The sequence below is a fragment of the Ranitomeya variabilis genome, chromosome 2 (genome assembly GCF_051348905.1).
Source record: "Ranitomeya variabilis isolate aRanVar5 chromosome 2, aRanVar5.hap1, whole genome shotgun sequence".
NCBI classification, from domain to species: Eukaryota; Metazoa; Chordata; class Amphibia; order Anura; family Dendrobatidae; genus Ranitomeya; species Ranitomeya variabilis.
Genome location: NC_135233.1, coordinates 116,120,936 through 116,137,487, shown reverse-complemented (window position 1 = coordinate 116,137,487; position 16,552 = coordinate 116,120,936). Strand labels below are relative to the sequence as shown.

General features: G+C 41.6%; 1 protein-coding gene across 6 annotated transcripts in view; it reads left to right on the top strand.

The window, feature by feature from the left end:
* NINL (ninein like) overlaps nucleotides 1-16,552 on the top strand; it is a 145,635-nt gene that overhangs the window by 101,270 nt on the left and 27,813 nt on the right. For 3 of the 6 annotated variants that reach the window (XM_077282852.1, XM_077282850.1, XM_077282854.1), the window contains 6 exons: nucleotides 332-418; nucleotides 4,173-4,323; nucleotides 4,407-4,472; nucleotides 6,489-6,598; nucleotides 9,036-9,382; nucleotides 15,153-16,523. In XM_077282852.1, the coding sequence (XP_077138967.1) occupies nucleotides 332-418; nucleotides 4,173-4,323; nucleotides 4,407-4,472; nucleotides 6,489-6,598; nucleotides 9,036-9,382; nucleotides 15,153-16,523 (2,132 nt within the window). The remainder of the gene's footprint in view (nucleotides 1-331; nucleotides 419-4,172; nucleotides 4,324-4,406; nucleotides 4,473-6,488; nucleotides 6,599-9,035; nucleotides 9,383-15,152; nucleotides 16,524-16,552) is intronic. The other 3 variants (XM_077282853.1, XM_077282851.1, XM_077282855.1) reach the window with 2 other exon arrangements.

Below are 16,552 nucleotides of genomic sequence, written 5' to 3'. Positions count from 1 at the left end.
TGTTCTTGTACTTGAACTTTTTGTAACTGTTCGGCCTGACCTGGACATTCAGATGCACGCCCATCTCTAATCATGAAGACAAGAAAAAAAATGGTAGCCAGTTGCCTTATAGATATGACACACAGGCTTGCACCATTTTCAGCTTAATTTCTGCTCCAAAAACTGTAGGGTATTTTATTTTGCATTGCTTATTGGGCCTGCTTTCCTCTGGGAACACCCTCCTCCAACCTGTTCTTTGTCAGAATTCCATTTTAATTAAGTAATGTACGGTAAATTATATCAGATGTGTAATTACATACTGACATTATATATAAATGTGCTTGTGTAACAGAAACTGTCCGACCCTCATAGCGCAGAGTTATTCACACAGGAGGAGAAATTTGCAGAGATTATCAGGCAGTATGAAATACAATGTCGGGTGAGTACAGGGATTTATTTATTTTTGTTGACTTATACAGTATAGTTTTTTATTTTAAAGGGAATATGTAATGAGGATTTTATACCTCAATCTAATGACATGTAAATGTCTAGTATGTACAGGAATATGCAAATTGCCTCTTCAGAGAAGAGGACTAGAACTCTAGTGCCACCTATTGGAAGTAGCAATCCTAACAGTCAATGTCGACCCTTTAACGGGCCTTGTCACATGACACTTTGCACCGATGAGGGGCAGTACACCGAAACAGTGTCTGCAAATTGAGATTCTGGTTGGGTTTTATCCTAAGTCATGTGACAAGGCTCGTTAAATGGTCGACATTGACTTTTAGGATTGCTACTTCCAATAGGTGACACTAGAGTTCTAGTCCTCTTCCTCTCTGGGAAATATGTAAATTGCTTCTTCAGAGGAGCATTGCGGCTTTAAGTCTCCTCATCTCGGCATGCTTAGCATGTCAATCTCCGCAAGGAGACATGATACTTCTTGGATAGTATGTACAGGGGTTGTCATGCTGGTAAGATCCATACCCTGATTGTAGAAATCAGTTTAGTGGTTTCTGAGAAATCCAGCATTGAAATTGTACACAGATGAGCTGTAAGTGCTTCAGGGTGGGACGTTGTACTGGCAGCTCTCCTGTCCTCCCTCACTATCCCTCGCCACCCCATCCTTTTCCTGACTCCTGTTCTTCTGTTTCTGACAACAGGTCACTCTTGTTTCAGTGATCTGCTTTATCTGACCAAGAGCTTACACAATTGCCATTCTTGCCTGAGGCCATGCATTCATTCCTACACTCTACTTGTCCTATTACATAGGGCAATGACATATGGTGGGCCCATCCGTATTGGCAAGCTAAAGCTACACCTGCCAATGGTGGGCTAATGGCCACACAGTTGGTATTGTGCGATGAATAGCCCCTGTGGTGGGCAAAGCTTCAGCCATATGCAGCTGGCTGCACAATTTGGCCCCATTCTGATCATTCTGTGTGTCTTTAAGATTCCTGAGACATGGAGTAGTTGTTCTTCATTCCTTATGATGTTCGTACTAAATTTTATTGGGAATTCTTACTGTCCGCAGTCTGGGCAGCATCACTTGCCTGGCAGGTTCCCTTTAAATCGCAGTCCTATATCTTGCATTTCTGTTTGTACTGGCTGAGAGTACAGGGCGTGACAACTGCTGCATTTCCAGCACCCTGTGTATATTTCTCATGGCCACCACAAATACACCTCTGGCAAATGCGAAATGTAATTGAATGAGAAAAGATGTGGCTGATTTCTACTTTTCGCACGAACGCTTTCTAATCCATAGCAAATGTCATTATTTTTACTCATATTTTTAATATTTTTTTCTTATTAAAAATATCTGACTCCTATTTCTGCTGTGTAACCTAGAGGGTAAAGGTGAGCCTAAGGGTGCTTTTTTACATATACAGATATCTGACCAATTTTTGACCCCTGAGACCAATATCAATCTATAATCTTTCTATAGCGAGCTTTAATCAATAATATAGGAAGTCAATCAGGAAGGTTTACTTTCATCTTTACTTAGCAGTGATCAAGAGGGGGGGCTTGTAACCCCAATAACTCATTTTCTTTGTTCTACACCAGCACAACAAACAGGGTTTTTTATGCTCTCAAAAACAATATGATCAGAAATCTATGGTCAGATTGGTCATAAATCTGTGTGTAAACCCATCTGAAGTCTGTGTGATGATTGCTTATGTGTAGTGCTAATGCATGCCTATTTACAGCAAAATATTCCTGTGAAATAATGTACGCCTTCCCTGATCAGTACTGATCTACATTTTCATACTTTGTAGAATGATTCAGGCCAAGGAAGCTCCATGCTAATTGTATGTGCATCGCTTGTATTTGCAGCTAAGGGTGATAGACTGACCAGCGGCACAATTAGATCGGCGATCGGTAGACCTTTTCCGATTGATGGTTGATTAATAGCCTGTTTACACAGCCAGACCATCATAAACGATGTGATCTGTAATAGATCGACCAGTGCACATAAGCTGCCACTATTCTTGGCAGTGTGAGTCTTGTCTACACAGGGACGGTGCTCCGATCAGAACGATAACCTTTTGATCCTCACAAAAGATAGTTTCATTCAATGATTTGCAGCCTGTTTACACTGGAAGACCATTGTGAAACGAGTGTTATTAAGAAGCCTCATTCACAATTATCTTTCAGTGTAAATGCAGCTTTAATAACGATTTCCAGAAATCAAACATTGCTGACCTCTGGCCGTCAATGTTTGTTCTATGTGGATCCGGCCCCGGAGATCCCTGCTGATGAACCTTTCTATTTTGTTAAGCAGCATGTTCACTGAGGTTGGATTTGCATTAGTCGATTGCTGAAGCAGGGGCAGTTGCGCTGCGGGATATTCCTGAATGAGCGATGCTAAATATGTTTGTTTCACAAATAACCTGCCATAAACAGGCTGCCGATCACACAATGAAGGAGAAAAACATTGTGGCAGCTTTGCTTACTTCGGTCTTCATGTGTAAACGGGCTTTTACATGACGGTAGATAGGTAAAAGTTTTACCGATCGGTGGTTGCGTCGTGCCGCCAGTCTGTTCATGTAAACAGACCTTAAGCATTGAAAACTTCTTTAATTGGGACCCTATGTTAGAAAAAAGACATCAAATATTAATTGTTATTAATAATTAAACAAGTCACAAAAAAACTATTGAGCTTACAAATCTGCTGGTACAAACCCCCCATCAAGAAGATTAAATGTGACATCAGTTGTTTCTAATGCCATCTAATGGAATAAACTACTCTATGAAAGCTTATATTGATCATAATGTGGGGTTTGTACAAGTTTCCAAATTTATCCAGTTCCCTTAGCAAGATGACTATTTAATCTCCTTGTTGTGTTGTCCGCTGTCACACTTAAACCCCATACACTTTAGATGTCTGTCGGCCAAATGATGATTAGGCTGATTGTTAGGCCAGCAGCTATGTCCCCCAACTCTCCAAAACACAGATTCACTTGGTGGTGTCTCATCTCCAGGAGAACAGAATCGGCAGTATGAAGTATGACACGCCGGGTCCTTCTGTCACTGACGTCCCCTACTAGCAGACAGTGGGGTGGCCCCATACACATTAACGGTCGGCCTAGCCCGTCATTAGTCTGTGTATGAGGGGTCTTTACACTTGACAGGAGACATAAATGCTGATATCAGTGGAGGCATACCTTATAGGGGTATTCCCATCTCCGAGATCCTATCTCAATATGTAGTAGTTGTAATAATAATATTAACAAAAACCTCCAATTAGAATCAGTTCTTCTGATTTGCTATGTCTTTTTTTTCATGTGCAGGCATTGCAGGACCTTAGGTATCCATGTTTACAACGGCTAGCAACTACCTGTCCCTTTATTAGTGGACGTAACCATGGATGCCTACAAATGAGGAAAGAGACATAGCGAATCAGACAAACTTCTACATTTGTAATTGGAGGCATTTGCTAATAATATAATATTATTATTATTATTATTATTATTATTATTATTATTATTATTACACCTACTACATATTGGTATAGGAACTTGGAGGTGGGAATACCGCTTTCATTTGAAGTGGAGTTCCGACTTCTTTCCCTGGTGCTTACCAGCTATTCCTGTTACTGTTGTTGGTGATTTTAGTTATTTTCAGTCAATAATCGTTCTGTTCTTGACGTAATGAAACTTTAGTTTTCAAAATGGACGTTCTTTTTCCTCCTGTAGGAATTACGTGATCGGAATGATGAGCTTCAGATTCAGTTGGAAGCGCTGCGATCCCAGCTCAGTGAGGGCAAGTATTCTCGTTTATTGGCCAAGATGAAGGACCACAAACTGTTGCACCATAAGGTGAAGGATAAGATTGAGGATGGCCATAGTAAGTCTGTGCTATATTTGTATACCTCCATTACCGAGTAGTGCTTATTGCCTGCAGTTCATTAATAAGATTCTACCCAACAGAAACCTCTGCAAAGAAGGGGATATCCTTGAAGCCTAGAAGAAGTGCCTCAGCGGCAGGTTCCTGTGGTAAGTACCAGCCACAGTTTTCCTCACTAGAGCAGTGAAACATTTCTGTAGAATATAAGTATTGGTGGTCCCAGTGATCAGATATCCACCCATTACAAGAGCTGGGCTTCTTGTCTTTATCCTATAGTATCACGACTGGAGAAGAGATGAGACACAAATAAGGAGTAGTGTGTTTTATTTTACTTTTTTTTTCTTATTTCCTATCTGATCATAAGTTTGAGTATCACCAGTCCATGCTGGGATATTCAACCAAAGCATCATGGGGGGACAAAGACTGCAGTCACTGTCACAGCCTCTGCTCCCTCCCTGAAACAAAGGTTCTTCAGTGATGGTCGTTTCATGGGCTGGTCCTTGCATTGTCCCGGAGTGTCTCTTGTGCAGTGCCTCACATACAAGAGAGACCCATTAATCAACTGGAGTAGGGCAGGGACAAGCTGGCCGCCGGGGACTAGTCATGTCATCCTTATAGTCCCTGACCGACCTTTCAAAGTCACTACTTTAAAACGCCAGAGCGTTTCAGAGTAAAACATAATTGGTAGTAATCACACAGCCAGGCTCTGATGCATTCTGCCTGTAGTTCGGGCAGCATGTATCTGATGACCACTTCCCTTTAATCCTTTGTTTTTAGGTTCTTAAAGCCCAGTTTTTCCCTTTCTTGTCCTGTGACTTCCTGTGTATTCTACTCCTATTTCATATTGTGAGTTTATCTGCACAGATTCTGAAGACCACATGCTCTGTGTTTTTGGGAGTATCCCTCTCTATAATAAAGCACAGTCTGCTGCATTTTATTTATACAGTTAATTAAATGGTATGCTATCACAGATCAGCCAGATAAGGCCAAAAGGCAGAGGTGTATCTAGCCTTTCCTGCACCCGGGGCAAAGGATCAGTTTGGTGATTCCAGCACCTTGTGGAATGCTAAGGAAATCCTGAAAACATGACCTGTTGGCGGCCCTCGAGGAATGCAGTTTGACACCTCTGCTCTATACAGACACTTGCCCCCTATAGTACTGCACAAACGTTATGGCCCCATAAGATGCTCCATAAAGATATTTGCCCCATATAGTACTGCTCAAACATTATGGCCCCATAAGATGCTCCATACAGACACTTGCCCCATTTGCTGTTGCTGCAATAAAAAAAAAAAAAAAATCACATACTCACCTCTCCGTCGCTCAGGCCCCCGGCACTTTCCATATTCACCTGCTCCTCGTTCCAGCCGCCGCTCCATCTTCAGCACTGACGTTCAGGCAGAGGGCGCGCACTAACTACGTCACCGCGCCCTCTGACCTCAGCATCAATGCTGAAGACGGAGTGGCACCGGAACGAGGAGCAGGTGAATATCACGCTGCGCTCCCCTCCCCGATATACTCACCTGCTCCTGGCGCGGTGCAGTCCCTGCTTCCCCGGCGCCGGCAGCTTCTTCCTGTACTGAGCGCTCACCGTTACCGCTAATTACAGTAATGAATATGCGGCTCCACCCCTATGGGAGGTGGAGCCACATATTCATTACTGTAATGAGCGGTACCATGTGACCGCTCAGTACAGGACCATGAGCCTCCTTGGACCGCCACATTATCAGGCGGCCCGCTGGCGCCCCCCTGTCGGCCGCGCCCGGGGCACATGCCCCGGCTGCCCCCCCCCCGGGTACACCACTGCCAAAAGGCACATTGCTGTATAGTCCAGGAGCTTGTCTCTGCATATATATTTTCAGCTAGATACACAGTGTTACTAACATGACATAACGAGTGGCCCATGGATGCCTAAATGAAATTTTGCTCTATTACTTCCCTTATTCCTTTTACCAACTACATCTTTCTTCTCCAGGGGAGATTATTGATTTTAGTGAAGCTGTAAAATACTTTATCGTCAGTAAATGAGCTTTTACTTCATGGTTCCTTCATCGTCAAATCTACTATAACAATTGAAGCTCCCAAAATGGGTATCTCCTGTGCGTTGCATTAATGCCATGATTTAACTAAAATTATTGCTCTGTGTACATCTTTGTACATTTCTGTTTTAGGTCTTGTGTCATCCACAATGAACATGGAGGTTGAGCTGACAAAGCATCAAGTGAAGGAACTGCAGCAAGAAATCCAGGACCTCAAAATACAACTTGAAACCAAGGTGAGTGCAAAAGCAAAATGCACTCATCTATACATACACTGTTATAAAAATGGTTAATTATTCACCAGATGCAATCAAAAATTAGGACAAGCGAATGCATAGATTTTTTTTTTTCCTTATTTTCGCTACAAAGGCAGAATAGTCTTCTATTTATAAAAGTTCATGGGGGCGATTTATCTAAGCATTTTCTCCAGATTTCTGGCACAAAATGGGTAAGGATGCGCAAAAAAAAGAGTTTGAGTGTTCACGCCATTCTGGCCTTAGCTCTGACAAAGTAGGTGGAGCTGGGGCAGGGCATGTCGACTCGCGCTGTTCAAATTCAGCAGGGGCTGGACTAAGATTTTAGGTGAGGTGTACACTTTTACGCGCCTCTCCTGATTCATCAAGAGGTGTGAGCATCTGCTCTAAAACACTTTCTCATCAAGACCGGAGAGAGAATCGTCTGTCTTGATGAATCGTTCTCTGTATTGTTAAACTGCCTTCACACTGTAGACTTAAAGGGAACCTGACGGCTGATACATACTGCCCAATCTGCATGATTCCAGCCAGGTATGTACAGTGTTCCAGAGAAAAACTTACATAATTTAAAAGCCGCCAGGGAGGAAGCTGCATGAGAGACTAGTGAAAAAGGCAGGTCCCTGTTGGCTTCTCTTTGCCGGCTGCCAGTGGCTGACAGATCTTTCTATACACGCATTCAGAGAGACGTTTCACTCCAGAGCAGCCGGCAGGAAGACGCTGCGAGGGACCTGCCTTGCCAACTTGTCTCCAGTGTGGCATGGACCCCAATGGCTTTTACTCTGTTTTTCTCTGAAAACATTCCTGACTGAAATCATGCAGCCATTGTCTGATACATGCTGTCTGTAGATCAGTCAGCATGTATCAGCTGCCGGGTTCTCTTTACAATCTCACACAGCTATTAACCCCTCCAATGTCCTCTTACGTGACCGATGTAGCGGGCTCCTAGTTAGATGCAACACTTGTCACTTTAAAAGCAATGAGGTTGTAAAGTGGTATTTCAGAGCATTGAGAGCACTTCAGTTTTGTCAGCACTTTCGGGAGTTGGGTATGCCGGATTTAAGCTACATGTTCTCAATCATGTTGCTGCTAAAACACTGTAGAAATGTATATTTAAACACAACAACTCCCCTCTCTCAGCATTAGAGATAGCAGGAGTGAAGGGAGAGTTGTACACAGATTTGCACTGGAGAGAGGGGAAAGCATTTTAACGTTTTCTGAAGGGCAAAGAAAACAGGCTTGAGTCAATGAGAAAAGAATTTGGAGAGGAAACCAGTCCAGTTCTGGAGCTGAGTTGATACATGAGACCTAGTGCAAATAGCAGCACTATAAACACATGCAGACTTCACATCCAGCCTATATTACTGAGAGAGGCTCACCCATAAGAGAAAAATCTGAATCTTAAAAATCCAGTCTGCAAACTGCATATCAGGAGATCTGAGAATGAAAGAAGGAATTAAGATTACAGATTAAAATTTTATTAAATAAAGGTAAAAAGCAACATGTACAAAAAAATTACTTTTTTTCCATGTCAAAGGTGTCCATAGCTTTTAAAGACAACCTGAAATCCAGATGTTAAACCCCATCCTAATGCAATGTTTGTAAAGGTGCTTTAATGCTGGTTAAATCATTATCTTGCTTGTGAAAATCCATTTAGTGAAATCCTTCATGAAAGTTGGATGCTAATGGGCTTGGCTTATCACCCACTGTACTTGCAAATCATTATCGTACAACTTCAATGGATTTCTCTAAAATGGCAAAACTGATTTCTGCAAACAAGGTAAGGAATTTAATCAGCAGCACAGCCTCTATAGTTTGGAGTATAAAATCCTGGTGAAGCTCCAGAACTTCCATGGTGATATGCGTGCCATGTGGAGAAAAAAAAACATCTTGAATATACCGTAGTTTTAACTAACAAATAAAGTAGCACTCTGTAGCGCAATAGCATGAAAACATGAAATATGTGAAATCTGAATTGCATTACTACTCTAGAAAATGGGAAAAATTGAGAATACTTATCACATAAATTGGCCAATTCATGAATGCCCAGCAGCCGTTTTAAGGCAATTCTCATTGATGAGATCCTGCCTAATGTGAATGCTATCCTAAGGTTCCCAGCAACGAGAATCACCTTGTCGCGGCTGCTGTGTATACATGAATTGGTCCATTTATGCGCTAAGTATTCTCAAGTTTTCCTGTTTTCTAGAGCAGTAATGCAATTCAAATTTCATATATTTCATGTTTTCACGCTAAATGGTGCAGCTTTATTTGTTAATTATGTACGGAGATGGCTACTCTTCGCATGCACCTGTACACATCTGATTTCTGTTTTTCTGTTTGGAAGGGACGGGCAGGTCTTTTGTTATTTGAATATAGTTTTATATTGCCACTAGTTGTGATAAAGATGATTATGAACTTTCAGGTAAACTATTATGAGCGGGAACTCGAATTAACGAAAACGAACTTTGAAAAAGAAAGAAAAGACACTGAACAGAACCTCAAGTTAGAAATCAGTGAACTAGAGGAGCAGAAGGGAGACCTTGAGGAACTCAATACAAAATATCAAGAAGTCATAGACAGCCTCAGAGAACAACTCCCCAAATCTAGCCACGTCCAAGAACTGGAGAAAAAATTTGAAAAGGAGCGAGCTGCCATGGAAGAATATTATGCCACAGAAATATCCGCTCTGGCCCAGAGGCTGACCAAGGAGAAGGAGCAGCTGGAGAAGGATCTAACGAGGACCCACCAGCATGACCTGCAGTCAGTGAGGTCTGATATCACATATTTACTTTATGGTATTCTAGAATAGACACATTAGTCCAGAGTAGACTTAGGACTTGTCTGATTGCAATTGCTGATGAATTCTGACTTGCTGGCGTCACCTAGCCTTCTTTCTGCTGATTTGGTTTTTTGATTCCCTGTTTTGTGTGCAGCAGGACTGCTTTATAATAACGCATGAAAATCTTCTTGCAGGAATGCTGCCCTTAATGCATGGCTCTGTGTGTTCTTTGTCTTTTTGTATCCGTTGACATGACTTTTACGTATGTATATGTGCATTGCGGGACTGTATATAAATAACCACTTACACTGCACTCGATGTACGAGAGGTTTTGAGATATATATTCACCACTTCTTATATAAAATGCACAGCTGGTTCACTGTCAGAGAACGTAGTCCATGTCCTATGTCTTTTCCCTCTGTCAGGAGAATTCTGCTGTGCCTTACCACTGGTGCTGGTCACTTCTCACAGGTTTTATTGAGCTTCCTTCTAGCTATATTAACAAAGAACACCCCATATTTTCTGAAGATGTCATATATTTTTACATATTAGATCCATATTAAAATTTTAACATTTGCTAACATATTTGCTTCAGTTTCTTTTAATTGTTTGCTTACCTCGTCTTAAAATGGATCTATCATCAGTCCTGTGTATCTTACTAAATACTTGTATTCATAATGAAAAAAATATATTCTTTTATCTCTTGAATGTGCCGTTCCTCTGTTTATTTCTCTTAGAAATGAATGAATAAATTGATAACTGCGTGTTACCCAGTGAGGGGGTGTCCCTACACAGTCTGACACTCAAAAGCAATGGCATTGATCCCTGTCGGATACAGACCGAAAAGGGCCCGTGTGCAAGAACAGTGTATGGGCTCTTTTCACTTTAATAGCTCATCATAGTGCAAAATTCCACCTTGCCTCTTGGCCCATGTGGGACTGCACAGGTCGCACCAATGATATTTCTGCCCAGGTATCGGTCAGACTGTGCAGGGATACACCCCTTTGACAACAGAATAGTAGCACACAGCTGTGAACTTGTTCATGAATTTCGAGGCAGAGTTAGAGTAACTAGACAACATGGGCTCAGAAGAGATGCTCCAGGTTTATTTAATTGAAAATACAAGTATTTATTAAATTGGATATATCTGGAGTGGTGATAAATCCAAGTTAATAACCTGTTTCTGGATACATTTATATTTTTATTATTGCTGACATTCCCATATATTCTATATACTGTAGTTTCAGACTATGACACACCTCACTTTAAGATGCACCCTAGGTTTAGACAACAGAATATAGGAAAATACTAATTAAAACATCCCTGCAGATGTAAAGAATTGGAGGGGTCAATATTACTAATTGTAATGAACTAGTAGTAGTATATAAAGAGGTAGTAGATCTATTGTTTAGTGATTCTCTGCCGCATGTATATTGTACACATATAGCTTTACAGCACGCACATCATGTACATGCTCTGCAGTGCACACATGTAAATGCATCCATCCATCCATCCATCCATACATGCATACATGCATGGCTCTAACACACACACACACACACACACACACACACACACACACACACACACACACACACACACACACACACACACACACACACACACACACACACTACACATTCATAATACACATAGACATAATCCACAGCGCTAATACACATGGACTTTTCAGATCATATGATCAGAGTGTGTGTGTTAGAGCTGTGTACGTATGTATGTATTTACGTACATACGTACGTACATAGCTGTAACACACACACACACACACACACACACACACACACACACACACACACACACACACACTGATCATATGATCTGAAAATTCTATCAAGTCATGACCTGCAGCATTCTTGCAGCTTTAGTGATGTGTAGGTCCTGCTAGCTTGCTTTCTTGCCCTGCACCGATCAGACAGATCAGTGTCTGGCTAAAGGAAAGAGAACTGTACCAATACATATGCTTGGGAAGGATGCTGTGTCCTAGATCATAGGAAGCTGCCCCCGGATTACAAAATGAACGCTTTTTTTCCATGCTAAAAAGTGCATCTTCTAGTCAAAACAATAAGGTAATTAAGTTTGTTGCATTCTGAGGAACAAGTATGCTTCTCTCCAGAAGGATGACAACTGTCCCTCTAGTGAACGCAAAAGGTAGCTACCCTGTAAAGACCCTCATACGCATTAGATGGCTTTTGGTTAAAAGCCCTCTCTCCTAACTTTCCCATACACAAGAATAGTGCAGTCTGGTCAGTGACTTTTGTCACGGAGGACAAAACGATTGGCTGTTGAAATTCATAAGGTCGGATCCTTCTCTCCCCCCAATATCATCTGTCGGGTAAGAGTCTGGAGGCTCCCGTGTACAGTAGATTAGACGGTTAGTGTGTGGGGCCTTAAAGGGAACTCTATTAACTTGCATGTATTGGGTTAATTTGCAGGTTAATAGCATTAGAAATGTGCCCGGCTGCTGTAATGAAAGCAGAGCTACAGGGAGAAAAGTAATTTATCTTCTCCCGGGAGCTGCCGGTTTTCATTGATGCAGACATGCTGGCGCTGCTGCAGTCACTGATCACAGCACTGTGCACAACAGCTGCACGCACACTCTGGGACTGACCGCAAGCTCTGCAGGGCATCCGTGCACAGCCGTCAGTCAGTTAGACAGTAATTTTTTGACACTTTCTATTATATATGTCTTACAGGTTCAATTTCTGCACTTATTAGTGTCGCCTTTATCACAGACTGCACAGAGCTCTTGTTCTCATAATAGCTGCTGATGGAGGAGCATGTAGCCAGATCTGTCCATCAATATCCTCCAATTAAGAAAAAAATTGCACATGAGAAAGCTGACTTTTATTTGTAGAAGGCTGATGAACAGGTCTAGCCACAGGAGTGAGTGCATGTATGTAAATGTTTAATCCTGTCACGCTGGTATCCAGACTAGTCGTGGAGCGTCATCACTGCAGTTCTGTGGCTTCACGCCCACAGCAGCGTCCATCTTGTCCTCCCTTCACATGCTCTTTTGTCAATTCAGCTGCTGTTTATCAACTGGGCTGTTATACCAGCGAACTGCAGGGACAAGGGACGGTGCTCCTGGACTAGTCCAGGTACCCACACTGCAGGAGGAAACATTGTTTTTACACACTTTGAAGTAAAAGTTGTAATAAAGGCATCATTAAAAACATTATTAGGAGCCTGAATAAGCACTGCGAGTATATTATAGGGGTAAATCCCCTAAATGTATTCCCTTTTAAAGTGTATCTCCCATTATATATCCACTGTGTCTCCTGCCAGAAGTGAACTCATGGCGTGAAATGCAGCCAGCAGATCTGGCAGTGCTGCAGCTCAGGCGCCCAGAAACCACCAGGCTGGCATTTGTATACAGAGACATCGGGTACAATTTGCACAATGTTCAGGAATGATATTCTATGTGTCTTATGCTACTCTCTGTCCATTACTAAATGCTTACAGTAAAATACTAAGGCTTTGCACTGCCTGAATGTCGTGCTTTTCTATATCCCATGCTCCTTTTGGAATGTCTCCTCTATTGTTATTTGTCCAGATAATTTTACTTCAAAACTGTTTAAGTGGTCTAACAAAATACCAAGGAAAATGGCATACACCAGGAAGATAACAAAAAACATACAAATTCCAAGAAAGTTGTCTGACAACCAAATTTTTTTCTTTTATTTCTACATATAGTTTCTGTATATATTTATCCATTAAAACAGTTTGAGAAAATGTTCCAGATCCTGTAAAATCTTTACACGGTCTGTGCAAGAAATGAATTAATAGCCCATGTACACATTGGATGAAAGGCAAGCATCTGATGTGTGTTTGGGTCTACCAGAGCTTTTGACAAATTCTGGCAATTTTTCAGAGGGGATAAGAATCTGGCAGCTGGATAATTGCCATATCATTTTATTCTCAGGGGAGATAAGCCGCCGCCAAAGATCTCTGGCATGGTCTTTCTCCACCCTTCTTATTGAAAACATACAGTTATGTCCATATATATTTGGACAGAGACAACATTTTTCTAATTTTGGTTATAGACATTACCACAATGCATTTTAAACAAAACACTTCAGATGCAGTTGAAGTTCTGACTTTCAGCTTTTATTTCAGGGTATCCACATTAAAACCTTCCAAATGCAAGCACCACACCTCAAATCAATTCCAGGCCTTTTATCTGCTTAATTGAGAACGACATAACGAAGGGATTGCTCACACCTGTCCATGAAATAGCCTTGGAGTCAATTGTCCAATTACTTTTGGTCCCTTTAAAAACGGGGTGGCACATGTTAAGGAGCTGAAACTCCTAAACCCTTCATCCAATTTTAATGTGATACCCTCAAATGAAAGCTGAAAATCTGAACTTCAACTGCTCCTGAATTGTTTTGTTTAAAATTCATTGTGGTAATGTCTATAACCAAAATTAGAAAAATGTTGTCTCTGTCCAAATATATATGGACTTAACTGTATGAATGTTTTTCTGAGCCAAACATGCATGTGTATGGTGGAGTGGGGAGCAATAAATGTCCGGCCAGACGACTATCTGTTATGTATGACGAGCATAAGGCCTCTTTCAGATAAGTAAATAAAAAAAGTATTTTTTCAGCTCACCTGTCCACTCTGTGCATGGCTGCCATCCCAGGAAAATCCAACAAGTAGAAAAAAAAATCCAGCACCAGTAGGTTGCACTCCAATAAGCTTTATTCCAAAATCTTCATTAAAAGCATGGTTATGACTAAGGGGCATATTTGGCCCTGAAACGCATAAACCGGTGTCTGGGACCCCTGCTATTTATGCCATTTTTCTATTGTCGGTTGTCCATGCTTTTATTGAAGATTTTGGAATAAAGCTTATTGGAGTGCAACCTCTTGGTGCTGGATTTTTTACTACTTGTTGGATCCTCTTTCAGATAGCTGTAATGCGTGGTAATTTTAACAGCCATATTATTTCAGCACATCCTGGCACCAACCTCTGGTTGCATGGCCTAAATTAAAGCTACATTTACGTTGCAAGATAATCGTGAATGAGCGTTCATAAAAGCACTCATTTCACAATAATCTTGGTGAGTAAACAGTCTGCAGATGAACGAGCAAAACACTTGTTCATTCGGTGAAATCATCTTTTCCACAGCTAAAAAAAAAAATCTTTGTTCTCGGCAGTGCACTGTCCTGTACCGCAGTTCTGAAAGCTAGGCCAGCTTATGTGCATTGAGCAATATAGTACGTATAGATCGCTCAGTGCGCATCGTTTGCTTGCTCTGCAGGTGTAAATAAGCTTTTAAATGTCTGTCAATCTGTAACGTTCACTGGTCGGTGGTCGTACTGTGCTGTCTGTCCATGTAAACAGACTTTAACCATATCATAAGGATCTATGATTCAAGTTTGTTGATGTTGAATCGGACTTCGATAGGATGCCTTATGTCAGCCGCATTACGGCCACCTGGTTGGCATAAGGCTATGTTCACACCATGTATGTGCCTGCGGTAGCATGCAACTCCCATTGCAGGTTATGCCGTATCCTGAACAAACATATATCAAAAAGACACCTTTTTTCCTGGTAATACTAATGCTTGCATAAATAACAATCCATGGGGTAGTTTATAACTTAAATGGTTGGGCCGAAGAAGATTTATTTTACTTGTATTACTTTTCTGATGTATGCCAGGCATTTAGGCAGGTTTCTGTGAAACAAATGCATAATTTTGTTTAATTCGGGTGAACGTCCATTTATCTATAGGGAGGAGACAGAAGATGAAGTTATTGAGAAGTTGGCACAGATTGAAGCAAAATATACAGAACATTGCCAGTATTTAATGCAGCAGCACCTCAGCGAGAAAAACGAGTACCGGAGCAAGTACGACTCTGAGAAGAATGCATTAATCCAAGACCACATCACTGAGCTAAACCAGTGGGAAGGAAAGGAGAAGACCCTAATGGCACAATGGAAAAAAGATCAGCTAAGACTGGTGGAAGAACACAATGAGGACCAAGCTGAAATTTGTAAATCATTTGCTGTTGAGAAGGAAAGACTAGAAACCCACTATAGAGATCACATTAAGGGGCTCAACCTGGAAATTGAGGGTTTAAACACCTTGTTGGTAAAAGCCAAAAATTCTTGCATCCTTATGAGAAATCGGCAACGGTTGGCAGAGAAAGGACATTGTGATCCTTGTGTCGAGGTGACTGTAGCTGATGTAAACCTGCAGGTGCAGCCCCTGCTGTCCGCGAATGATAGAGCAGGTACAGGGGAACTCGTATGTGATGTACACAATTTTCAGGAAAATCCGCCATTAATTAATGGGGGCACGGATAGCAACCCTTCAAATGAACATCTCGTAGAAAGGCACAAGAGGCATAACCATAGCTCCCTTAGTCAAGACGGGCAGGATTATCTTTCTCTAAACATGGCTGAAGGACATCCTTTAAATGAGGCAGAGGAGAACACATTGATAAAGCTACGAGAGGGCTTGGTAACCTCTCCGAGAGAGCAGACAAAGACTCAACAGACCCTTATGAAAGAACGAGAAAGATTTGAAGAAAAAGCACATCTAAGCAGCTTGTTGGAAACTAGGGCAGACAAATGCCTGCTTTCTGAGGGCATGGCAAAAGAATTAATTTCTCAGTTGCAGGAAAGCCGAGAACGTGTGCAGACGTTGGAATCAATGCTTCAATTGCCTGATACCGAGAAGAAAAATCTGCAGACACAGGTGGCAGGGTTAGCTGGCAATGGGGACTTGGATTACAAGCTGAAATTAATGAGCGCAGAGGAAGAAGTTATGGCAGCCCAGCAAGATTTTGCTGGAAATAACATGCTTAAAAATATGTGCGAGTCCCAGACAGAAATTGTCACAGTAGAAGATCTTGTAGCCAAAAATGCTATGTTACTCCAACATCTGAGGAGCAGTGAAGAGGAAATAAGAGAACTGCAGAGTCAAATAGGAGACACTGTGAGTAGAGGCCAACAAATGGAAGAATGGGCAACCAAGCAAGTCCAGGAAGCCAAGGAAGAAGTGGAGACTGAGAAGAGCTATGTGAAAGACAGGTTGTTCGAACTGGAAGACTTGGTACGAAGACTAGAACAACAGACTTCTGCTTGTCAAGATGACAGGTTAGACTAATGGGATTTTTTTTTTTCGC